At 48.1% G+C, this 25782-nt stretch overlaps 2 protein-coding genes and 1 long non-coding RNA gene across 10 annotated transcripts in view; 2 read left to right on the forward strand and 1 right to left on the reverse strand.

Annotated features, from left to right (window-relative positions):
• Nucleotides 1-2671: 2671 nt before the first annotated feature.
• On the reverse strand, nt 2672-9759 carry LOC142854146 (uncharacterized). The gene is made up of 3 exons (XR_012911296.1): nt 9472-9759; nt 8719-8856; nt 2672-3393 (listed from the first exon to the last, which is right to left on the reverse strand). It is a non-coding gene; the product is annotated as an uncharacterized LOC142854146 (long non-coding RNA).
• Nucleotides 9760-9850: 91 nt separating this feature from the next.
• Nucleotides 9851-25782, forward strand: part of LOC142854135 (H-2 class I histocompatibility antigen, L-D alpha chain-like) — a 142791-nt gene continuing 126859 nt past the window's right edge. For 2 of the 6 annotated variants that reach the window (XM_075979260.1, XM_075979274.1), the window contains exons 1-4: nt 9851-9978; nt 10184-10453; nt 10634-10909; nt 12590-12865. In XM_075979260.1, coding sequence (XP_075835375.1) covers nt 9906-9978; nt 10184-10453; nt 10634-10909; nt 12590-12865 — 895 coding nt within the window. In that variant the 5' untranslated portion in view covers nt 9851-9905. Of the gene's footprint in view, nt 9979-10183; nt 10454-10633; nt 10910-12589; nt 12866-12992; nt 13101-13280; nt 13314-13534; nt 13583-13723; nt 14100-25782 lie in introns of those variants that run through there. The other 4 variants (XM_075979270.1, XM_075979276.1, XM_075979261.1 and 1 more) reach the window with 4 other exon arrangements.
• LOC142854137 (H-2 class I histocompatibility antigen, Q10 alpha chain-like) lies at nt 19823-25248 on the forward strand. 3 transcript variants are annotated; one of them, XR_012911291.1, is made up of 8 exons: nt 19823-20032; nt 20279-20507; nt 20693-20968; nt 22606-22881; nt 23009-23137; nt 23319-23351; nt 23687-24006; nt 24981-25248. XR_012911291.1 is itself a non-coding variant. In XM_075979283.1 (7 exons), the coding sequence occupies exons 1-7, from the start codon at nt 19838-19840 to the stop codon at nt 23689-23691; spliced, it is 1143 nt and encodes a 380-aa protein (XP_075835398.1). In that variant the 5' UTR covers nt 19823-19837; the 3' UTR covers nt 23692-24914. The 3 variants fall into 3 exon arrangements, 2 of the variants coding, with proteins under 2 accessions (XP_075835398.1, XP_075835399.1); XM_075979283.1 differs by lacking the exon at nt 24981-25248 and having other exon boundaries at nt 23687-24914; XM_075979284.1 differs by lacking the exon at nt 24981-25248 and having other exon boundaries at nt 19918-20032; nt 20238-20507; nt 23687-24914.

Consider the following 25782-nt stretch of genomic DNA (forward strand, 5'->3'; position numbering starts at 1 on the left):
TATAGTTAATTGTGAGTCATTTGCTGTGGGTATTGACACCGGAATCCTGATCTACTGCAAGATCAACGAGTGTTCTTAACTCCTGAGCCATCTGTCTGGCCTCAGGTTCTGTTTGGGGTTTTGTTTGTTTGTTTTGTTTTTAATTGTCAGCACTATATTTTAAGATTTGCAATGTTATATATTTCATCTTCACATCATTTTCAATACTAGAAGCATAAATTATATAAAGTCATTAAAAGAATTCTAATTATTTTATACAATTTTTTGCAAATTGCAGTCCAGGTGAGTGCATTAACACACTGTTCATGCTGTAAGTACTTTTGTGTTAAAAACACTGAAGCTTCCTCATTAGCTAAAGCCATGCTCTTTTAGTATCTCTGTACTTATTTTAGATTTCATTTTATACTTTTATTGGCGTGTACCTGTGTGTCTGCCACATGTGTGTGGATGCCCCAAGGTAGTCAGGAGAGGATGTTGGCTTCCCTGGAGCCGGAGTTATAGGCAGGTGGTTATAATTCACCCAAGGTGGGTGCTGGGAGTCAAACTCAGGTTCTCTGAAGAGCAGCAAATGCTCTTAACCACTGAGCCATCTCTTCAGCCCTACATCTATGTTTTTGAAGGACATATATTTTTTTATTTCTTCGGGTGACTGAAAAAATATATAACATATAAATATAATGTAATATATTATATAATAATAAATAAATAATAAGATAAACATTAATTAACTCCTCGCACTATTTGATCAAACTCATAAAAAGGCTTAGGTCGTCAAGATGGGCATGGTGGTCAAGTCTATAACCCAAGCACTCTGGAGACTAAGAGAGTAGAATCGCTAATTTCCGGCCACCCTGAACTACATAGCAAAACACTGTCTCAAACCAGCAAGAAGAGGTGTTGGGGCAAGCGCAGGGGAGATAAACCAAAGCTAAATGTGTAGAAATCTACCACAAAAGATGATAAATTTTTTAGAGTGTGGAAGATGGCTCAAATGTGAAGAGCGCTGGCTACTCTTCCAGAGATCCTGAGTTCGATTCCCAGCTATCCGACGGTGGCTTACAGCCGACTATAAAGATTTCTGGTGCCCCCTTGTGGCCTGCAGGCAAACATGCAGAGAGAACGCTGTATTCATAATAAATAAATCTTTAAAAAAAGGAGCACTAGGGGTTTTTTTAAGAAAAAAAAAAGATAATTTTAAAAAGAGCTTAGATTTGGAGAGATGGGCCGTGATTAACAGCACTTTATTGCTCTTGTGAGGACCCAGGTCCAATTTCCCCATACCCACGTGGTGACTCACAACCACTCCAGTTCTGAGGCTCTGACGCCCTCCTCTGAGCTCTGTGGGCACCAGACACACTCATAGTACTCATATTTACATGCGGGTAAGACACTCGTGCACGTCTGTGACGTCATTAGCCCCTTGATGGAGTCTTACTATGACAGCATTATTGAAGGTTAGGGAATGATAGGAAGTGGTGTCTGGTTGGAGAAAGTCTCTGCGTCATTGACGGTCTTTCCCTGCTGTAGACCCTGCATGCCGCAATACTGACCAGCCAGGCAACATACGCCCACAGTAGCGGCCAGATGGTTTAGGGATTGTGACGATTTGACCGAGAGACACCTCCCACAGGCTCTCGCGCATTTGATCCTGGAACTTTTAGATTGCAGCCTTCCGGGAGGAAGTAAGTCACTGTGCACTGTGAGCAAGCTTTGAGAGTTGATAGCCTCGACCCACTTCCGGTTTGTTCTCTCCTTAGTGTTTGTGCCTGAAGATGTAAGCGCTCAGCTGCACACTCTGGCCGCCCACTGTCATGCCTCCCTCTGGAACCAGAAGCCAAAATAAAGTCTTTCTTCCACCAGTCACTCTGGGTCCTGATGCTTTAATCACAGCATCAGAAAATGATTAATGCAGAGTTGCTGTCTCTGCAGCGGTCAGCTTCCTCAGGTCTCCTTTGCTTCCTCCTACCGTGTGTCTTGTATTTCAGAGATCTTGGGATCTTTTGTAAGATTTATTCTAAATATTCGTTTTTGAGGGGCTAGAGAGATGTCTGAGCAGTTATAACATACAGACTACTTACTGTTTCCTTTTCTTTTTCTTTTTTTTAATTTGGCCTTTTGAGACAGGATTTTGCTGTAACTGTGGAGCCTGTCCTGGAACTAGCTCTTGTAGAACAGTCTTGCCTCGAACTCACAGAGATCCGCCTGCCTCTGCCTCCCGAGTGCTGGGATTTAAGGGAAGGGCCACCGCCGCCCAGCTATGCTTACTGTTCTTGCAGAGGACCTGAGTTTGGTTCCCAGAACTGAAATAGTGACTCACAACTGTTCTAGTTCCAACATCACCAACCTGGCTCCGCTGGCTCCAAGCATGCACACAGTGTACAAAATACCTACAAGCAAAACGCTTATAAATACAAAATATCAAAATAAATCTTAAAAAATATATTTTTTGGAAAGATGTAAAAATGTATTTGCTGCTTACACGCACTTCATTTTAGGTGTGTTGGGTGACTTGTTTTACCATGCTTTTGTTTGGTTGGTTTTATATTGACTGCAGAAACTAAATTTGTTAAGGGCTTTACCCTACAAGTTCAGAATCCACGGGAGGGTGACGGGATAGCTGGTTCCACGAGGTTGGTCTCAGTCCTCCACACGTGTGCCATAGCACGCACACACACAACTCTTTTTTAAATTTTTAAAATGTTTTATTTAAGAAAGTTTTTGTGTGGATGCAAGAGCTGGCTGCGACATGCCATCCCACTGATCACCAGGGTTGGTTGATTCGGCTGATCTAGAAGGCTATGTGGGGAGCGGGGGGCCGGGGGTCCTCTTCCTTCTTCCTAGCTCCACATCCCTCCAGAAGCTGCGCTCTCAGTCTACCTTCCCCCAATAGAGGAGGACCGAGATACGCTTTTCAGCTAGAACCTCCAAATACGCTCTCAAAAGAGATTGTGTCTGCAATCTGGGGAGATGCCCATCTGTAATATTCTTTTCTTTTTAAATTATTTGTGTTATTTTTAATTGTGTGCGCGCATGTGAGCGGCCAGCTGAAGTCGCCAGAAGTGTTGTGTTCGTTCTTAACCGCTGAGCCATCACTCCGGTTCTTCTGTAATTTTCTTTCTCTCCTTCCACCCTCCTTCAGTTTCGTTATTTCATCTTCAACATTTCCACTTTTCTGAAATTTGCAAAAAGATGTTCTTGACATTTTCTAGACGGATCAAGACTCCCCCCCCCCCCCCCCCCCCAGAATAGGGTACTGAGGTGGAATTGAGTTGTTCGTCTGCCTGGTGCGCTGGCTTGTTCTGCAATTAGCTGAATGTAGGATGTGCTGGGGACGCTTGGGTCTGCGTTCGCTGATTGTGGAGTTTCCAATCTGCCCAGCGTCTGCTGCTGTACCTGAGGGGACCCACGAGTGGCTGCTTCTGCAAACAATTCTCACATACAAACCTGTATTTGTCTGTCTTGCAGTCTCTAAAACCCCAAGAGCAGAGAGCAAAAGAAATCTGAAGCGCTTGTCTGGAGAAATGTAACTTGATCCCTAGTGACTATGCGCATCAGCCTCCCGACTCTTAAACCGAGCCTTTCTCCAGATCTGAATCTGAGCGAGTGGGGCGGGGAAGACTCCGGCTTGCGGAAGTGCCAACCCCGAGGACCTCAACAAACCCCTACACCCTTGTCCTGTGGCGGAAGAGACAGTTTGGGAAATCAGCCGAGCCCCGCTGAGAGGTGCAGGGAGTTTTTTGAACCTGAGAGGCTGGGGTGCTGCTGCTACTGACCCAGAAAAGTGGAGGACAAGAGACAGCTAGAGGCTGAAAGAGAACTGACAGCCCTATGAAAAGGAGACGCGTGCCTTCCTAAACTGTCGTTTAAACATCCAGAACAAGCTGCGTGGTGAAGGAGGCATGGGCAGGGGAAGAAGGCTTAAGAAGAACCCAGGAAGTACATTTAGCATCGTATACACACACACACACACACACACACACACACACAAACAAAAACAAGCCGATAACAACACCACCCCACCATCTCTGGCACTGAGAGGTAGCACAGGGTGACGAGGTTGGTCTGTACAGAAGCCATGGGTCAAAAATCTCTACTTTCCCAGGACCAGAGGAGGCTGGTCCTGGCATCCTAGTCCTTCACCTAGAATGGAGTCTGGGCCGACATCCAGTCTGCTCCACGGAGGAGACAGAACCCTTCCAGGAAACTGTGGTCTACAGAGGCCTCCTTTCCCACGGGCTGCATTCTGCAGTCACCAAACCTGGGAGCTACGAGGTGAGATTGAGACAGCCTGGACCTAATGCAGGCAGAGCTACCTGACGTCACGCTACCGGACGTGAGGGGCCTGAGTGTTGGCGGATGTCTGCCTCCGAAAAGGGGAAGTAAGACTCTCCAGCTTGCTGCTGAAACATTAGCAGCGTATTGTAAAAAACCAAAAAACTATCCAATTTGAATTTTAAAAATGAATCAGAGAAGTACTAAGCAGTCAGCAGCTTAAAAACGATATAGCATGCCAGACAAGATGGCTCGGCGGGCGTAGGTGCTGGCCTCCAAGCCTGAGACCAGGATTCCGTTCCAGGCCTCCAGGCAATGGAGGAAGGGAACTGACTTGCGATTAATTGGTCCTGGGACCTACACAGGCATGCATTGGCATACCCGCACTAAACTGTAATATAAATTCAAAAAAGCTGCCCTGCCAGCTCCTGGCCATTTTCTGACCAGAATGCCTGCAAGGCCAGTGTCCCTGAACCAGAGGTGACCCTCGAAGTGGCGCACAGTAGGTAGAGTGTAGTGTGGGTTACAAAGGAGCTCGCTGAAGCCTGGAGTGTGAGAAACTGACTTCACTCTGGGATTGCCAAGATTTGGGGTGTGATGGGTTCAGTCTGGTGACTTCTGCACATCTAGGCAGGTCTCCTGAGCAGAAGCCCCTGGTCTTCTGGGGCCACGTATCACACACCCAGTGCAGATGAGGTCAAGCCAATCCTGGCGGGGAGTAGGGAGGAGCGACCCCCAGGGCTACAGGACTCAGGGCATCTGATACCACAGGGTGAGTGGTTGCCCAATGTTAGATTACCCTGGTGGGTATAGAGGTAAAGAGACCCCGAGATTAAAAAGGGAGGGAGGTAAGAGGAGCGGTTACTCTGTGTTCTTGGTAGAGGAAGGCGGAAGGAGTTGACCTCAACAGTCAGCCACACCTCATTCTTAGCTTCCTGTCTTGAGGACTCCTAAGCGAGGGTGGGACTTGGGACCAAATTTTGCTTTTTGTTTTTCAACTAAATGTTCCTTTGAGCATTGAACATTCAGAAAACCACACACACGGGGGGGGGGGGGGGGGAAGGGAGAGAAGAAAACCATAGAGATATGAAAAGACACACAACATCCTTGGTAGTCAGGGAAATGAAGAAACACCTCGCTGAGATGATGTAACTGAAAAGTTTCTGCACTGGATAAGCCTCTCTGCCACGCAACAATCCAAGTTAGAGAAAATTAAACTGAAATAGAAAAAAAGCACTTTTAAGAGATACAAACGCTTCAACACAATGCCCATCAAAATCCCAGCAAAATTCTTCAAAGACCTCGAAAGGATGGTACTCAATTTCATATGGAAAAGCAAAAAACCCAGAATAGCCAAAACAATCCTGGGCAATAAAAGAACTTCTGGAGGCATCACAGTCCCTGACTTCAAACTCTACTACAGAGCTACAGTACTGAAAACAGCCTGGTATAGGCATAAGATAGGAGGACCAATGGAACCGAATATCAATCCACACATCTTCAAACCCCTGATCTTTGATAAAGAAGCAAAAAAATATCAAATGGAAAAAAGAAAGCATATTTAACAAGTGGTGCTGGCATAACTGGATATCAACATGTAGAAGAATGAAAATAGACCCATATCTATCACCATGCACAAAACTCAAGTCCAAATGGATCAAAAACCTCAACATAAAGCCATCCACACTGAACCTTCAGAAGAGAAAGTGGGAAGTACACTTGAACGCATGGCACAGGGAACCACTTCCTAAATATAACCCCAGAAGGAAAGACACCGAGAGAAACAATTAATAAATAGGACCTCCTGAAACTGAAAAGCTTCTGGAAAACAAAGGACACGGTCAACAAGACAAAACAACAGCCTACAGAATGGGAAAAGATCTTCACACTAACCCCATATCAGACAGAGGTCTGATCTCCAAAATATACAAAGAACTCAAGAAATTGGACACCAAAAGATCACATAATCCAATAAAAAAAAAATGGAGTACAGACCTAAACAGAGAACTCTCAACAGAGGAATCTAAAAATGGCTGAAAGACACTTAAGGAAATGTTCAACATCTTTAGTCATCAGAGAAATGCAAATCAAAACAATTCTGAGATTACATCTTACACCTGTAAGAATGGCCAAGATCAAAAACACTGATGACAATTTATGCTGGAGAGGTTGTGGGGAAAAAGGAACACTTCTGCATTGCTGGTGGGAATGCAAGCTGGTACAATCCCTTTGGATGTCAGTGTGGCGATTTCTCAGAAAATTAAGAAACAACCTTCCTCAAGATCCAATAATACCACTTTTGAGTATATATCCAAAAGATGCTCAATTGTGTCAAAAGGACATGTGTTCAACTATGTTCATAGCAGCTTTGTTTGTCATAGCCAGAACCTAGAAACCACCTAAATGCCCCTCGATCGGAGAATGGATAAGAAAAATGTGGTACATTTTCACAATGGAGTACTACACAGCAGAAAAAAATAATGACAGCTTGAATTTTGCAGGAAATGGATGGAGCTAGAAAACATTATTTTGAGTGAGGTAACCCAGACACAGAAAGACAATTATCACATGTACTCACTCATAGGTGGTTTTTAAACATAAAGCAAAGAAAGCCAGCCTACAAACCACAATCCCAGAGAACTTACACAAGAATGCAGACACTAAGAGAGACTTACATAGAGCTAATCTACATGGGAAGTAGAAAGTAGAAAAAGATAAGATCTCCTGAGAAAATTGGGAGAAGGGGGGTTTGGGAGAGGATTGAAGGTGGGAGGGGAGAGGCAGGGAGGGGAGCAGAGAAAACTGTAGAGCTCAAAAAATATCAATAAAAGTCTATTAAAAAACAAACAACAACAACAATAAAAAGACTAACACATGGTTCATGTGCAAAGATGAATACCCACAGTGTCTTCTGCCTTTAATGAGGCTGTGATCCACGGTGCACAGTAGGTCTATAAAATGAAATCTTTGTATTTTTTATTTTATGCTGCTTTGCAAATTACCATTTCAGCACAGTCTCTTTCAGTCATCAGTCCCTGTCCTGCTCCAGCTCAGGCTTCTTTGGCTGGAATTATAATGTTGACTAAACAGCCCTGTGCCCTCAGCCCCTGGGACTCACACTCTAGATGGGTAGGAGAGGGAGAGAGACATGATAGAGCATTTTTAAAAACGTATTTTTTAGCTGGGCGTGGGCGGTGGTGGCACACACCTTTAATCCCAGCACTGGAAGACAGAGGCAGGCAGAGCTCTATGAGTTCAAGGACAGCCTGGTCTACAGGGTAAATTTCAGTATAAAGATACACAGAAAAATTCTGTCTCAAAAAGCCAAAAATTAAAAATAAAAGTAATAGATGTTAAAATAAAGCCGCATAAAGATGAAAAATATACAGAATCTGAATGCTGTATGTTATTATGTTCTTTTTGAATTGTTTGAATGCTGAGGAAGGAGCAACGGCTGCTAAAAGATATTTGCTTATAAATGCTGCTGAAATAACCCAAGATAGATGTTTTAAAAATACCTTGACTTCAAAATTGAAGTCTAAGTATATGTTACTTTGGAGAAGAGGATTTGCTTTTGTTTTCACAGGAAATGAGAGGCTGTGGATTCATTCTGAGTTAAGAAAAATCAGTTTGATCAAGGAAGACCACCTAATAAATCCCTAGTAGGAACAGATGGCCCAGATGTCAGAGTTCTACATCAGATTCAAGATGCTGCCTGAAATGATCAAGCCTCACATGATACTCCAGTCAGGACTTGATCATAATTCTAAATTTTCTATAGGTCCCCATAAGATTATCAGCATCCCCAACCAGCATGAAGTAGCCTGAAAAACTATGCCCACATTCCCAACAAATGGACTATGGATATTTTCCTTTGTTTAAAAAAAAAAAGAGGGGGAAGTGGTGTGGGAGAATGGTCGGTATTCTGTCAATTATATTTTAAATAAATGCTGACTGGCCACTAGCCAGGCACGAAGTATAGGCAAGACAACCAGTCAGGAAGTAGAGGCGGGTCAAGGAGAACAGGAGAATTCTGGGAAGGAGGAAGCCCATTCCTCTGCAGTCCTTGCCCAGTCACAGAAGTAGCAAGATGTGATTACCTCACTGAAAAAGGCACTGAGCCATATGGCTAACATAGACAAGAATAATGGGCTAATATAAGTTGTAAGAGTTAATAAGAAGCCTGAACTAATGGGCCAATCAGTTTATAACTAATGTAGACCTCTGTGTGATTTCTGTGGGACTTAACAACTGCAGGAACTGGGCAGGACAAGGACAGGGTAGGGCAGAAAACCTCAGTCAACAGGGATGCAGTGGACAGATGCTTCTCTTCAAAGCAGAGGTGCTGGTCTGCAAGCACCACACAGACTCCCACAGAGACCAGGCTCCTGTGTTCACCTGCAGTGAGCAGCTCCTACTGCCAAGCCTGACCCTCAGGAATCTCACCTGTAAATAGAGACCTTGCCTCTTCACTCAGGATCGTGTCTTCACAGCCTGGTGCTTATACTCAGACTCGTCTGTGGCTCCAGGTGCTTGTGTTTACACGGATCTTCATTCCATAGTCCTGAGATTGTCCGTGTGGACCTAGGTAAATATATCAGCACAGTAGACCCCTTCTCCATGGGAAGAGAACCCTATGGAGACCAAATACAGCAGGGCACTGACCCTGTCTACACTCCACGTTTCCGTGTGTGCACACACTTCCATGGTGCAGCTGCTTTAATGAATAAACCACAGTCAGAGAGGATCTGGAACTAATAATAAAGAGAATAATAATGACCGTGTGGTAGAAGTTACATAACCTATGACCCTATCTATCTATCTATCTATCTATCTATCTATCTATCTGGCCTTCACTCTTTATGAGCTGATGAGATGAGGGAGATGATTGTCCCAGACTTTGGGACCCTGGATCTGATAACAGTTGGCTTCTAAGTTCCTGGACAGAGAGTGATTCTTATGGCAGAGGTAGACACTGGTATTTGAGGTTTCATCTATGTTCAATAGTTTGGAGAAAAAATTGTATTTATACAGTTTTTGTTTCCCTGAATTTTTACTTGATGTCTTAAAATCCCAGCCACACACAACTGAAGTAGAAAGTGAAAGCAGAGGTGAGCAGGGCCTCCTTCCTGCAGGGAGAGTCACATATGACACAGTGTGTCAAAAGTGCTTAATCAGAGCAGTAAAAACTCCAGTCACCTCCCGATGCCGATGTCCACAGCAGCCCCGCACCCTCCAGGACTCCGACAGCACCTGTTTCCGTGAACATTCATTTTAAGGACTGTGTGTATTTTCTCTAGAAACTTCATGCTCTTAGGTTTCACCCTGACTAAGCTGAGGAGCAGTTGTCCTTAGGCGGCTCAGAGACACCATGACACACAGCGCTCCATCCCGAAGCACAGGGCTCAGACAAAATCTTAGTCCCCAGGAGGGTGAGGTCTGGGTGGGGAAGCACAGGGCTGGGGATTCCCCTGTCTCCAGTTTCACTTTTCCAGCTCCTAACCTGGGTCAGGTCCTTCTGCCCGGACACTGATGACAACTCGGCGGTTCTCATCCCCATTGGGTGGCTAGATCCCGGGGAACCAACCAGCGTCGCCGCAGACTGAGGAACTCGGAAGCGCCTCACGTCCAAGATGGCGTCGATGGCGCCGCGCACACTGCTCCTGCTGCTGGCGGCCGCCCTGGCTCCGACCCAGACCCGCGCGGGTGAGTGCGGGGTCGGGAGGGAAACGGGCTCCGCGGGGAGGGCGGGGGCGGCACCGGGGAAGCCACGTCCCCGCGTGGCCCAGCCGGACCCTCCCGCCCCTTCTCCACCAGCGTTCCGAGCCCCGCGCCCTGCTCCCCTCCCGGCCCGCGCTCCTGCCCGGGGTCCCGGCAGCAGGGTCGGGGTCTCACCGCTCGCCGCCCCCAGGCTCGCACTCGCTGCGGTATGTCTACACCGCCGTGTCCCGGCCCGGCCTCGGGGAGCCCCGGTTCATCTCTGTTGGCTACGTGGACGACACGCAGTTCGTGCGCTACGACAGCGACGCGGAGACTCCGAAATATGAGCCGCGGGCGCCGTGGGTGGAGCAGGAGGGGCCGGAGTATTGGGAGAGGAGCACACAGATCGCTAAAAAACAAGAGCAGACTCTCCGAGTGAGCCTGAGGACCCTGCTCGGCTACTACAACCAGAGCGAGGGCGGTGAGTGACCGCGGACGGAGGTCACGACCCCTCCGCGTCCCCACGCACGGGCCGGAGTCGCCCCGGATCCCAGGTCCGAGGTTCGGAAGGAGAGCGGGGACCGGACCCGGTTTCCCTTTCGGTTTAAAGTCCGCGGGTGGGCGGGGCGAGTGGGCGGGGCTGACCGCGGGGTCCCCGCAGGCTCTCACACCATCCAGGTGATGTACGGCTGTGACTTGGGGTCGGACGGGCGCCTCCTCCGCGGGTATGAACAGTTCGCCTACGACGGCCGCGATTACCTTGCCCTGAACGACGACCTGAAGACATGGGCGGCGGCGGACGCGGCGGCGCAGATCACCCAGCGCAAGTGGGAGCAGGATGGTGGTGCAGAGAGAGACAAGGCTTACCTGGAGGGCGAGTGCGTGCATTCTCTGCGCAGATACCTGGAGAACGGGAAGGACGCGCTGCTGCGCACAGGTGCGGGACCGCGGGCAACTCCTCCCTCTGCCCTCGGGCTGGGCTCAGTCCTGAGGAAGAAGAAACCCTCACGGGGTCATGCCCCTGTCTCTGAGGGCAGACAGGGTCCTGGGTCTCCTGATCCAGCATGGCAGGGACTGCACTGACCTCCCAGGGCTCAGCCTTCCCCCTGGACAGTTCCACATCTGTCTCAGGAGGGAGGAGAGAGGATCCCGACATCACCAACAGTGGCTCCTTCAGTCTGCAGCCCCTGTCAGCCATGGCCTCTCCCAGGCCGGGATCTCTGCCCACACCCAGTGTGTGTGGACACCGAGTCCTGTCATCTGAGTGTGCCAGCCCTTACACGCCAGGACCGGAGTCTCCTTTCCCTGATGGGAGACATGGATTCCCGTATTTTAAGTTTCTTCCCCCAGTTTCTAGAATATTCCAAAAAATATATTCTCCCAGATTCCTGTGTGTGAGGTTTGCATCCATCCCACACCCCAATTCTATCTCTTGCTAGAATGGTTCATGTGGAAACTTAGGCTTTGCCCTGGACAAATACTAAATTGTGGAGGTTTTTTTTTTTCTCTTCTTTATTATTATTATTAATTATTGTTGATATTATTATTGATGTTGTCATTTTTCTTTTAGTGAGTTTTTCTTCCTCACTGGAATGGTATTCCTTCTCTCCCCTCCCTTTTGTTATCTTGTGTATCAGTCTCCACAGGTGTCATGGAAGACTGACACTCTGGATAATTAGACAAGTTAAATCGGTGGGGTTCTTTGTTGTTGTTGCTGTTGTCTTTTTTTGTTTGTTTGGTTTTTGTTGTTTGTTACAGGTTTGTTTATTTTTGTTTTTTGGGTTTTTTTGGTATTTCAAGACAGGGTTTCTCCGTAACTTTGGAGCAAGTCATTGTTCCCTTTAAACGAGAAAGATGCCTGTAATCTTAGAATAATTGTCTGCCAGAATTAGCCATCTGGAACCCTCCTGCTCTCCCTCTGACCCAACAAGTTACAGTGTTGCCCTAGTGGATTAGGAATTGAACTCTCTCAGAGACAGATCTTCAGCAACTCCCAGACTGGAGTGACAGGGAAGATCCACACACCCTGTGAGCACTACTGTGTCCCAGTTAGTGCTGCACTGGGCTCCACAGCACACTTCAGGGATCCTGGGTGACCATACCTGCTATCTTGTCCCCCAGGAATAAGGGATTGGAGAGTCATTTCCTCTGGCTGAGAGTCAAAGATTCACCACATTTGTTTGTGCTGCTCACTTTGGTGATGTCTGTTCACTCGGATGGACAGTTAATGCTGGACAGCAAGATGGCCACAGTGGCTGTGCCTCAATGGTGGCACCGTCATGTAGTGCATGCCCCAAATTTCTTATTTTGATATGATTTATCATACATATGAATTAATTATTTCCCATTCCTTCATTATTTTACTACCTAGCTTATGCTATAGAACATCACATAAGAAGACCATGTCGACCTGCCAGCTCATGTAGATTCCCCCCTAGTTCCTCCCAGGGAAATGTGCAGTTCTGTGATGAGGGGACCAGCTCTACCTGCAGGTCACTGTGTGATGACAGAAGTGTTCAAACAGTCACATAGTTCAGTGTCATCATTGATTTAACTTTGTCTTTACAGGTTTCAGTTTATCTTGTTCATTGTGAGATTTCTTGAATCTTCCACACAGATCCCCCAAAGGCACATGTGACCCATCATCCTGGACCTAAAGGTGATGTCACCCTGAGGTGCTGGGCCCTGGGCTTCTATCCTGCCTTTATCGACCTGAGGTGGCAGAGGGAGGAGGAGGAACAGACTCAGGACATGGAGCTGGTGGAGACCAGACCTTCTGGAGATGGAACCTTCCAGAAGTGGGCATCACTGGTGGTGCCTTCTGGGGAGGAGCACAAATACACATGCCATGTGCACCATGAGGGGCTGCCTGAGCCCCTGACCCTGAGATGGGGTAAGGAGGGAGTGGGTGCAGAGCTGGGGTCAGGGAAAGCTGGAGCCTTCTGCAGACCCTGAGCAGGGTCAGGGCTGAGAGCTGGGGTCATGACCCTCACCTTCCCTTCCTGTCCTTCCCTTCCCAGAGCCTCCTCAGTCCACGGTTCCCATCATGGCAGTCATTGCTGGTCTGGTTCTCCTTGGAGCTGTGTTGGCTGTGGTGGCTGTTGTGAGGAAGAGGAGGAGAAGCACAGGTAGGAAAGGGCAGGGTCTGAGTTCTCTCTCAGCTCCCTTTAGAAGAGTCTCTGCCTCATTAATGGGAAACACACCCACACCCCTCATTGCTGCTGTCTCTAACCTGGGTCTGCTGTCAGTTCTGGAAACTTCCTAGGGTCAGGGACTTCCCTGGTCTCTCACAGCTTTTCTTTTCACAGGTGGAAAAAAAGGATACTATGCTCAAGCTTCAGGTAAGAGCAGTGGGCAGGATTGTCCCTGAGACAAGCGGGGTGAAGCTGTAGTATTTGGGGAGCTCTGGCTATCCATAATAGCTCCACCAGCAAAATATTCTGGAGTCCCTCTTTTTACCTTTCCATTAATATATATGTATATACATATATATGTATCTATGTATGTATGTGTGTGTATATATATATATATATATATGTATATATATATTTTTTTAACCTAGATATTTACAGTGCCCAGAGCTCCGGTGTGTCTCTCCCAGACTGTAAAGGTGACCCTCTGGGACCTGATTTGGGGGAGGGGCAGAGTGGACATGATTGGGCTTCAGGGACTCCCAGAATCACCTTTGAGTGAGTGGTGGGTTGTTGGGATGTTGTCTTCACCGTGATTGTTCATGACTCTTGTTCTGTAGCGTGAAGACAGCTGCCTGGTGTGGATGGAGTGACAGACGATGTGTTCAGGTCTCTCCTGTGACATCCAGAGCCCCCAGTTCACTCTCAGCAATAGTGTCTGATGTTCCCTGTGATCCCATGGGCTCAGTGTGAAGAACTGGGGCGCCCAGCCCATCCTGCACACCTGACCCTGTCCCTGCACTGCCCTGTTCCCATACACAGTCAACCTTCCTGTTCCTGCAGACAGGAGGGGACATCTCCATCCTGTCTCCTCTATGCTACCCTGAGCTGCAGCCCTGACTTCCCCACTGAAAATAAGAATCTGAATGTGAACTTGATTGTTAATGTCCTTGATCTCAAAGGTTGAGTGGTCGTAAAATAAATGATTGAGCTAGAGTTTATGGAGGAAATAAATGCAGCGTGGAGAACCTCCCAGAATCTGTGTTCACTATGCTGTGTGCATCTGGTGGGGCAGGATGAGGCTGTGGGAGCTGAGTGAGAACAGGGCTGTGCCCAGGTGGAGCTCAGTGCGTTGTTGGCTGTGACAAGGTCACTCCTCAGCTCTGTCCCCTCCTGGCTCTGTTCTCTTCATCACTTAGAACCACAAGCTGACATCTGTGATCACAGGGACACTGGGATGGCCAGAGCCTTGTCCTGTCCCCAGGATTATGAGTCACCAGGGCTGCTCTCCTGGCTGTTACTCTTTTCCCTGTCTTTAGTGTTGATTTCTTGTCTTTTTAGCTAGTTCGGAGGACTAGGCCTGTTCTTATTCCTGTGAGTGGTGCCTGCTTCATTATCCTGTGGGGTCCTTGAGTGACAGCAGTAAGAGGTGCTTTCCATTCCTGTCCCCTCAAGGCCCAACTAGGCCCCTGCACTCAGGAGACTGTGGGATGAGAACATGAACTTCAGTCTCCTGAGCTCCTGCCTCCCTTCAGTCCCCTCCCAGGAGGTTCTCTCCTTTCCCATCTATCAGAATCTAACCCAGCTTGTAGGATAGGCAGAGAGGAGGGATCCACAGGGTCTCATCTCAGATCTGTCCTGTGTCTGCCCAAGGTCCCCTCTCCCTCTCTGCCTCTGGGAATCTTGTGCTCCCTCCAGTGGAGACTCGAGGATTTACAGGCTGAGTCTACTTTAGATTTATGTTTATTAAAAAACATGATCCAGGGACTGAAGAGATGGCTCAGGGCTTGAGAGCACTTGCTGCTCTTACAGAGGACCCAGGTTCAGATCCCAGCACCCGCATGGCTCATAACCATCCTTACTCCTGTTCCATGACATTCATTGCCCCTATGGACACCACATAGATACATGGTACAAACACTACTAGCAAGAAATTCACCTATAGCTGGATGGTGATGGCATATGCCTCAAATCCCAGCACTCAGGAGGCAGAGGCAGGCGGATCTCTGTGAGTTCAAGGTCAGTCTGGTCTACAAGAGCTAGTTCCAGGACAGGCTCCAAAGATGCCCAGAGAAACCCTGTCCTGAAAAGAAAAAAAAAAGGAAAAAAAAGCTGGGCACTGGTGGCTCATGCCTTTAATCCCAACACTTGGGAGGCAGAGTCAGGTGGATCTCTGTGAGTTTGAGGCCAGCCTGGTCTATAGAGGGAGTTCCAGGACAGACTTAAAAACTACACAGAGAAACCCTGTGTCAAAAATAAAATATTATTTTAAGCAGAAAGCTCTTGGTAAAAGGTGTGTGCTAGGACTGAGCCACACCACAACTAGAAACACAGCAGAAGGAACTGCCCTGCGGGTAAAGGGTTAGTCAGACCAGGAAAAATCCAGGTGTTTGCCCAAAATATCAAAAGGAGGCTCAGTGGGATAATAACTATCATGGGAAAAGGTTCCAAGACCTTCCAGATACAGGGGCTGATAGTTCTGTGGTTGATGATAGTCGCTGAAAAAAGTACAACAGTTTCCGTATCAGTGTTTGGGGCATCAGCTGTTGCAGACAGGAGTAAAACCACAAAACGTTACTCTTTGCTTAGATAAATTACAAACTTTCAATAATTTTCAAAAATGCTTGGAGACCTCATTTGTGTCTGGCCCAGTCTGGGAATTCCTATGGGAGTCTTAAAACCACTCTTTGACATTCTGCAGGGGAATCCAGACTCAACCTCTTTCTGTAAGTTGACACCTCAGGCAAGGCAATGTATTACTTTAATTTAAAATAGCTTCCCTCTGCTCATTTCATTATATTGACTATAGTCAGCCGCTACTGTTGATAATTCTCAGCATAGTCCTACTGGAGTTTTTTGGCAACAAGGACCCATCCTGTGGGTACACGAACATGCGTCACCTGTAAAAACTGTTATCTCGCATCCATCAGTTGTGCTACATGTTATTCAGAAAAGGTAAAAACTTAGTTTACAAACCTTTAAAATGTTACCTTATGCTGGGCAGTAGTGGTGCAAGCCTTTAATCCCAGCACTCAGGAGGCAGAGACAGGCGGATCTCTGAGAGTTCAAGGCCAGCCTGGTCTAGAAGAGCTAGTTCTAGGATAGGAAGCAAAAGCTATGGAGAAACCCTGTCTCAAAAATAAAAAAAAATGCAAAATGTTACCTTATAAGTTTATTACACCATATACCCAGGCAAAAAGAACTTGGCTGCAAAATTTTGCTGAAGACTGGACCTTGTTTTTATGCACTAATCCCTGCAGGTTTGATAATCATTATCCTTCTGATAAGTTGGTCACCTTTTTCTAAAATCATCGGGTCTGCTTCCCCAAAGTTATTCCTTTACAACCTCTGGCAGGGGCACAGAATGTGTTTACTGATGGGTCTTCTACCAGGAGAGCTGTGGTGGCCTCCCCTCCAGATTTTGATATTCAGCCTGTTGATGCTAAATCTGCTCAGGTGGCTAAATTGATAGCTGTACAATGGTCCTAAAAATATGCTAATATTTTAAGCAAATTTCTTGCACCTTTGAAGACTACAGCTTATATTGCCTCTGTATCTCGAGTCCAGATACAGTTATTGGCTATTCAGACATTGCTTTGGGCCTGATATGTTCCCATTTACGTAGGGCATGTGCGGGCTCATACTGGCCTTCCTGGTCCCTTGAGCAAGGGGAATGCATTGGCTGATCAGCTTACCTGCCAAATTTGTACAGTTAGTCAAAAATCTTAGAAAGCTACAAAAAAAGCTCATAATCATTTTCATCTCAATGCTGGGTCTTTAAGATTTCACTTTAAGATATCTCGAGAACAGGCCACTGATACGTGATGTGCACGCTCCACTATAGCTTTCCTGTTATAAGGTATTCCTGTTTTATGAGAAATAGAGAACCCAGAGCAAAATTTCGCAAAGCCAGTGCTGGTGTAGGCTGGCCCATTGCCAGTTTTTACAGTTTTTGGAACTCTCATGTAGGCAAAAGCCTGGAGACAGTGACTTTTAACATCCCACAATTTTTTTCCTGCATGGACTGAGGCAAAAATAAGATGAGAATATGTATCCACAGTTACGTGAACATATTGCATAAGCCCAAAAGAAGGAACATTGATGGAGGAAGGTCATTGGTTAATTAATAAAGAAACTGCTTGGCCCTGATAGGTTAGGGCATAGGCGGGTGTAATAAACAGAACAGAATGCTGGGAGGAAAAGGAAGTGAGCTCAGACACCATGTTCCCCTCTCCCTGGCAGACACGATGAAGCTCCGACCCAGGATAGAAGTAGGCTAGAATCTTCCGGGTAAGCGCACCTCGGTGCTACACATATTAATAGAAATGGGCCAGGCAGTGTTTAAATGAATACAGTTTGTGTGTTGTTATTTCGGGGTATAAGCTAGCCAGGCGACAGGGAGCAGGGAGGCAGGAATGCAACCCGCAGCTCCTTCAACAGAACATGGGTAAAATTTATTTGCCTTAAATGATTAGGAGCAAGCAAATGAGGATTAACTCCCAAATGGGGAAGAGCTAGAGGTTTTGTTCACAGAGAACATTTTTTAACAAGACAGGACAGAGCCCAGAGATCAAGTAGACACTGGCTTGTCAACTTAAGAGCTGCTGGGATCCCGAGGAGCCGGTTATGGTGGTCTGAGTGCCAAGGATTGTTCCCCTACCTATCAACCCATCCCATGGCATTGCTGTGGCTCCCAGAGCAGCTAGAGCTGCTGGATTTCCCATTAGTCAGTCAGTTGCTTCTGCTAGCACAATTATGGGGCAGGTTGCAAATGCCTTGGCCACTCAAAATGAACTAAATTCACAAATGAATATTGCAGTTAAATTTGCAATTGGTTTTGGTTAAAGACCACGGCTAGGTTATACAGTTACAGGCTTAATGCTGTTATTCATGGACCCTGGAATACACGATTTACAAATCAGCTCTTAATATTACTCTAGTGAACAATATTAGGGCTCCTCCCACCAGCTCTGAGACATTACTTAAAGGGCTCCGATTGGTGGGCAGACTTATTAAGGACTGAGCAGGCACAGCCTCCTTAGGAATGCTTATATGTGCTGGAGCATCATCTCCATGTTTTCATGGTGCCAGAGCCATAGGCAAGCTCAGGTCAATGTCCTCACTGGCGAGTCCTCTTAGCTATTGCCCCAGAGGATCTTTCAGAGCAAATCTGGCTGAACTCAGTGATGGGTGACTAGTGAGCAAATGATGAGAAAGGTTTTTGGGGGGGCTACCCCAACCAAAGACAGGAAATGTGTTTTGACCTGGACATTTTCTCATGATGGGTAAGGGATATTTCCTGACATCCAGTGCCACCTGGGGAGGGCCTTGGTCATACCTCAAAGTGACCTGCTAGACTTTGTTAATTTCCCATGGGAAGCCTTACCCTTCCCGAGGAGTGGATGGGGGATGGGTTAAGGGGGAAAGGCCAAGTGAGCAGGAGAAGGAAAGGGAGTGGAAACTGGGATTGGTATGAAAATTTTCAAGAAAGAAAGAAACAAAGAAAAGCAGAGGCGTTGGCCTGCAAGCACCACACAGACTCCCACAGAGACTAGGCTCCTGTGTTCACCTGCAGTGGGCAGCTCACACTGCCAAACCTGATGCTCAGGGATCTCACCTGTAAACAGAGACTTTGCCTCTTCACTCAGGATCGTGTCTTCACAGCCTGGTGCTTACACTCAGACTCCTAGTGTTTCTTCCCAGATGATCATCTGTGGCTCCAGGTGCTTGTGTTTACACGGATCTTCATTCCATAGTCCTGAGATTGTCCATGTGGACCTGGGTCATTGTCTCAGCACAGTGGACCCCTTCTCCATGGGAAGAGACCCCTGTAGAGACCAAATACAGCAGGGCACTGACCCTGTCTACACTCCACGTTTCCCTGTGTGCACACACTTCCATGGTACAGCTGCTTTAGTGAATGAACCCCAGTCAGAGAGGAACTGTAACTCTAAAGCAGAATAACAATGATTGTGTGGTAGGATTTACACAACCTGTGCTCCTCCCACCCCCACGATCTTCACTCTCACTTTATGAGCTGATGAGATGAGGGAGATGAATGTCACAGAGTTGAGGAACCCTGGACCTGATAACAGTTGGCTTCTGAGTTCCTCAGTCCTGTGCAGTGTGGACACTGGACAGATGGTGACTCTCATGGTAGAGGTGCATACTGGGGATTTGGGGTTTTATCCTGGTCAGTACTGTGGAGAAAATTTAGATTTATAATTTTTTGTTTCTGTGGATTTTGAATTGAGATCTTCAAATCCCATCCACACATAACTGAAGAAGAAGGTGAGAGCAGAGCTGAGTGGGGGCCTCCTTCCTGCAGGGAGATTCACATAGAACAACACAGTTAACAAAGTAAAAAGTGTTTGACCAGAGCTGTGAAAATTCCAGTAACTGCCGGATGCAGGTGTGCATGACAGCTCCTCGCACTCACCAGGACTCCGAAAGCACCTGTTTCCGTGAACATCCATTTTAAGTGCAGCGTGTATTTTACCTGGAATCTTCATGCTCTTAGGTTTCACCCTGACTAACCTGAGGAGCAGTTGTCCTTAGGCGGCTCAGAGACACCATGACACACAGCGCTCCATCCGGCAGCACAGGGCTCAGACAAAGTCTCAGTCCCCAGGCGGTGAGGTCTGAGTGGGGAAGCCCAGGGCTGGGGATTCCCCTGTCCCCAGTTTCACTTCTCCAGCTCCTAACCTGGGTCAGGTCCTTCTGCCCAGACACTGATGACAACTGGGCGGGTCTCACGCCCATTGGGTGACGCGATCCCGGAAAACCAACCAGTGTCCCCGCGGTCACCGGTTATAAAGTCCACAGAGTCCGCTGAACACAGACGCCTCCCAGATCTGAGATGGTGGCAATGTTGCTCCCGCTGCTCCCGCTGCTGGCGGCCGCCCTGGCCCCGACCCAGACCCTCGCGGGTGAGTGCGGGGTCGGGAGGGAAACGGGCTCAGCGGGGAGGGCGGGGGCGGCACCGGGGAAGCCGCGACCCCGCGTGGCCCCGCTGCACCCTCCCGCTCCTTCTCCACACGGGTCCCGAGTCCCGCGCCCTGCTCCCCTCCCGGCCCGCGCTCCTGCCCGGGGTCCCGGCAGCAGGGTTGGGGTCTCACCACGCGCCGCCCCCAGGCTCGCACTCCATGCGATATTTCTACACCATCGTGTCCCAGCCCGGCTTCGGGGAGCCCCGGTTCATCTCTGTCGGCTACGTGGACGACACGCAGTTCGTGCTCTACGACAGCGACGCGGAGACTCCGAGATATGAGCCGCGGGCGCCGTGGGTGGAGCAGGAAGGGCCTGGGTATTGGGAGAGGAACACACGGAATGCCAAGAACATTGAGCAGATTTTCCGAAGGAACCTGAGGACCGCGCTCGGCTACTACAACCAGAGCGAGGGCGGTGAGTGACTACGGTTGGAGGTCACGACCCCTCCACGTCCCTAAGTATGGGTCGGGCTGGAGTAGCCCTGGTTCCCAGGACTGAGATTTGGGAGGGGAGCAGGGACCTGACCGGGTTTCCCTTTCAGTTTAGAGTCCGGGGGTGGGCGGGGAAGTATGGTGGGGCTGACCGCAGGGTCCCCGCAGGCTCTCACACCATCCAGATGATGTATGGCTGTGAGGTGGGGTCGGACGGGCGCTTCATCCGCGGGTACAGTCAGCAAGCCTACGATGGCTGCGATTACCTGACCCTGAACGAGGACCTGAAGACGTGGACAGCGGCGGACACGGCGGCGCAGATCACCCGGCGGAAGTGGGAGCAGGCTGGTGCTGCAGAGAGACTGAAGGCCGAACTGGAGGGCACCTGTGTGCATTCTCTGCGCAGATACCTCGAGAACGGGAAGGACGCACTGCTGCGCACAGGTGCAGGGGCCCCCGGGCAACTCCTCCCTCTGCCCTCGGGCTGGACTCAGTCCTGAGGAAGAGGAAACCCTCACTGGGGTCATGCTCCTGTCTCTGAGGGCAGACAGGGTCCCTGGGTCTCCTGATCCAGCATGGCAGGGACTGCACTGACCTCCCAGGGCTCAGCCTTCTCCCTGGACAGTTCCACATCTGTCTCAGGAGGGAGGAGAGAGGATCCCGACATCACCAACAGTGGCTCCTTCAGTCTGCAGCCCCTGTCAGCCATGGCCTCTCCCAGGCCGGGTTCTCTGCCCACACCCAGTGTCTGTGGACACCGAGTCCTGTCATCTGAGTGTGTCAGCCTTACACACCAGGACCGGAGTCTCCTTTTCCTGATGGAAGACATGGACTTTCCTTTCCTAGGTTGCCTCATCCAGTTTCAAGAATATTCCAAAAAAAAAAAAAAAAACATTCTCTCTAATTCCTGTGTGAGCTTTGTATCCCTCCCACACCCCAAATCCATCTCCTCCTAGAATGATCACTTATGGGGTGCCTGGGAAAGTACTAAACTGTGGAGGTTTTTCTTTTTCTACTACTTTTTTCTTTAATTGAATTTTCTTTTTTTTTTTTGAAGTTGTCGTTTTGATTTTAATCAGTTTTTCTTCTTCACTTTAAGGTATTGTTTCTCTGTCCCCTGTGTTATCATGTGTATCAGTGTCCACAGGTGCCATGGGGACTGACACTCTGGAGAATTAGACAAGTTAATTCAGTGGGGTTTTTTGTTGTTGTTGTTAGGTTTTGTTTTGTTTTGTTTTGTTGAGACAAGGTGTTTCTCCATAGCTGTGGAATAATTCACTGTTCCCTTTAAACTAGAAAGATTCCTTGGGAGCTTAGACTATTTTCTGCCAGAATTAACCACACAGAGACCCCTTTCCCTCTGCAATAGTAAGTTACAGTGTTGCCCTAGTGACTTAGGAATTGAAGTTCCTCAGAGACAGGGTCTTCTGCAACTCAGGGACCAGAGTGACAAGGAAGATCCACACACCCTGTGAGCACCATTGTGTCCCATGAGTGCTGCACTGGGCTCCACAGCACACTTCAGGGATCCTGAGTGACAATACCTGATATCTTGTCGCCCCCAGAGGCGTGGTTTGGGGAGTCAGTTTCTTTGGCTGCATGTCATTAGTCTGCCATATTTCTGCTACTCACTTGGTGATGGTTCATAACTTGGAGGAACAGATACACTAGGCAGCAATGTGGCCTCAGTGGTTGTGACTCACTGGGGCTGCAGGTTTTGGAGGCATCTTTCATGTAACCATGCTCCTAATTTTTCATTTTGATATGGATTTAATCACATAAATAAATCATTTATTATTCCTTCATTCTTTTACCACCTAACTTACACTACAGAACATCACATAAGGAAGACCACGTTGACCTTCTGACTCATGGGGATTCCCCCACCTAGTTTCTGGATCCTCACAGAAAACTGTGCAGTTCTGTGATGAGTGTGACCAGCTCTACCTGCAGGTCACTAGTGTGATGACAGAAGTGCTCAAACAGGCACATAGTTCAGTGTCATCAGTGATTTAACTTTGTCTTTATAGGTTTTAGCTTATCTTATTAATTATAGGATTTTTTAAAAATCTTCCACACAGATCCCCCAAAGGCACATGTGACCCATCATCCTGGACCTAAAGGTGATGTCACCCTGAGGTGCTGGGCCCTGGGCTTCTACCCTTCCTTCATCACCCTGACCTGGCAGAGGGAGGAGGAGGAACAGACTCAGGACATGGAGCTGGTGGAGACCAGACCTTCTGGGGATGGAACCTTCCAGAAGTGGGCATCTCTGGTGGTTCCTTCTGGGGAGGAGCACAAATACACATGCCATGTGTACCATGAGGGGCTGCCTGAGCCCCTCACCCTGAGATGGGGTAAGAAGGGAGTGGGTGCAGAGCTGGGGTCAGGGAAAGCTAGAGCCTTCTGTAGACCCTGAGCAGGGTCAGGGCTGAGAGCTGGGGTCATGACCCTCACCTTCCCTTCCTATCTTTCCCTTCCCAGAGCCTCCTAAGTCCAAGGTCCCCATCATGGCAGTCATTGCTGGTCTGCTTCTCCTTGGAGCTGTGATCATTGGAGCTGTGATCATTGGAGCTGTGGTGGCTGTTGTGAGGAAAAGGAGGAGAAACACAGGTAGGAAAGGACAGAGTCTGAGTTCTCTCTCAGCCCCTTTTAGAAGTGTGCTCTGCCTCATTAATGGGAAACACATCCACATCCCTCATTGCTACTGTCTCTGACCTGGGTCTGCTGTCAGTTCTGAAAACTTCCTAGGGTCAGGGTCTTCCCTGGTCTCTCACAGCTTTTCTTCTCACAGGTAGCAATGGAGGGGAATATGCTCTGGCTCCAGGTAAGTGTGGGGGAGCAGGATTGTCCCTGAGGTCCCTGGGGTGCAGCTGGAGGTAGTGGGAGTTCTGGCAATCCATATCTCCTCCAGTGCAATATTCTGGGGGCCTTGGTTGTACCTTGTTATGAATGTATTTATTTTTACCCTAAGCATGGATAGTGCTTACATAGTATCTGATATGTGTCTCCTGGATTGTAAAGTGACATATTTGGACCTGTCTTGGAGAGGGGCAAAGTGGACATGATTGGGTTTTAGGGACCCTCAAATCACCTTTGAGTGAGCGGTGGATTGTTGAGATGTTGTCTTCACAGTGGTTATTCATGTCTCTTGTTCTGTAGCGTGAAGACGGCTGCCTGCCCTGACAGAGTGACAGATGATGTATCCAGGCCCCTCCTGTGACATCCAGAGCCCCCCAGCTCTCTTTAGGGAACAGTGTCTAATGTTTCCTGGAATCTACGGCCTCAGTGAGAAGAACTGAGGAGCACACCTCACCCCTGCACTCTAGTGATGGTGGCCCTGCTGAGGAGCAGTCGGTGGCAGTTGAAGTTAAGGATGTCTGCCCACCAGGAGCAAACTCCCTGATGCTGGTTCTCTGGATAAGCAAAGGTCCAGGACCACAGACTCCAGAATGTCTTTCGGTTCTGCTGTGCCTTCGCAGGTTTGTGGCCACCATCTTTCTCTGGTGTCTGGCATGGTGTGAATTGGTGTGGGGAGATCTGCACTGCCTGTAGTGTGGTGTGTTTCTCTCATGGGAACATCCCGCTCTACCAGGCAGGGTTCCCTGTGGACTATCATGAAGATGATTCCTTCCTAAGCTGTGCTGTCTGACTGATAATAATGTTTGATGATAAAATATAAACAAGGAAGTGTCTCACAGCTGGAAGACACGAGTTTCCATTGATCAGCCATGTAGACTGTGGCTGAGGTTAATGATTAATAATCTCCACTGAGTCCCAGTAGCCTAGCTAGTTTAACTATTTTAATCTTAATGTTGGGAGATGTGTTCACAGGTGTCAGAGTGCATCATCACTGAAACAAAGCCTTATTATAGCTGCAAGTTAGATCAGATGTTTTGATAATAGCTTTGAGGTGAAAACATTGTAATTTGTATATTGCATGAAATATTTTGCTTGGGTATATGAGCTGTAAGGAAAAGAATACAGAGAGAATTGAAAGGAGTTAAGATGTGTTAGAAGGAAAAATCAAGAAGAGAGAATTTAGTCAGGTGTGGTGGCACACACATTTAATCCCAGCACTGAGGAGGTAGAGGCAGGTGGATCTCTGTGAGTTTGAGGCCAGCCTGGTCTACAAGAGCTATTTCAAGGACAGCTAGGGCTGTTACACATGGAAACCCTGTCTCAAAAAAAAGTTTTTTAAAAAAAGGGAGAGAGTTAAAAGGAAAACATCCAGAATGAGAGAGAATTAGGTAGAGAACATCAGGCGAGGTAGAAAGAGAAGGAAAACATATGGAGAGACAGAAGGGACATTCCTGGATAGTGATTTTAAAAAGAGAATACGGAACACAACATGAAGACTACAGAAGAATAAAGAAGGAAATCCTCAGGAGAGAGTGTGAGTGTTTTTTTCCCCAACCCTCTCAGATATAAGTCTTTGAACTTTTTCACTCCATAGCTTCCCTTTGAGTCCTGCACTTGTGGACCCCCAGGCAGCAAAACACCAGGACCCCGTTGCTACCCTGCCCTGTTCCCTACCACAGCAAACCTTCCTGTTCCTGCAGACAGGAGGGGAATCCCCATCCTGTCTCCTCCATGCTGCCCTGAGCTGCAGCCCTGACTTCCCCACTGAAAATAAGAATCTGAATGTGATTGTTCATGTCCTTGATCTGACAGGCGGTTTGGTGGATAAATTAATTAAACTGAGACACTTACCTCCCAGAATCTATGTTCACTGTGCTGTGTGCATCTGGTGGGACAGGATGGGGCTCTGGGAGCTGAGAGAGAACAGGGCTGTGCCCAGGTGGAGCTCAGTCCATTGTTGGCTGTGACATGCTCCCCTCCTCAGCTCTGTCCCCTCCTGTCTCTGTTCTCTTCATCACTGGAGCTACAAGCTGAGATCTGTGATCACAGGGGCACTGGGGTGACTGGAACCTTATCCTATCCCCAGGATTATGAGCCCCTAGGGCAACTTTGACAATTCAGCCTGGGCTCTGACCTGGCCATGGCTCTTCACCCCGTCTTCCCTGTTTATTTGTTGTCTTTTTAGTTTCTATGGAGGGCTAGGCCTGTTCTTGTTCCTGTGAGTGTTGTCTGTCTCGTTCTCCTTTGGGCTCCTGAGTGATGGCAGCAGGAGCTGTTTTTCCTGTCCTTGTCACCACAGGCCCAACTATTGCTCAGCACTCAGGCCACTGCAGGCTGAGATGAACTTCAGTCTCCTGAGCTCCTACCTCCTTCTAGGCCCCTCCCTATCTTCTTCT

The sequence above is a fragment of the Microtus pennsylvanicus genome, chromosome 7 (assembly GCF_037038515.1).
Source record: "Microtus pennsylvanicus isolate mMicPen1 chromosome 7, mMicPen1.hap1, whole genome shotgun sequence".
Taxonomy (NCBI): Eukaryota; Metazoa; Chordata; class Mammalia; order Rodentia; family Cricetidae; genus Microtus; species Microtus pennsylvanicus.

Coding starts and splice junctions, on each gene's coding strand:
- LOC142854137 (XM_075979283.1), top strand. CDS start 19,838: ATGACAACTGGGCGGGTCTCACGCCCATTGGGTGACGCGATCCCGGAA. Junction 20,508..20,692: donor CTACAACCAGAGCGAGGGCG/GTGAGTGACTAC, acceptor GGGTCCCCGCAG/GCTCTCACACCATCCAGATG. Junction 22,882..23,008: donor GCCCCTCACCCTGAGATGGG/GTAAGAAGGGAG, acceptor TTCCCTTCCCAG/AGCCTCCTAAGTCCAAGGTC.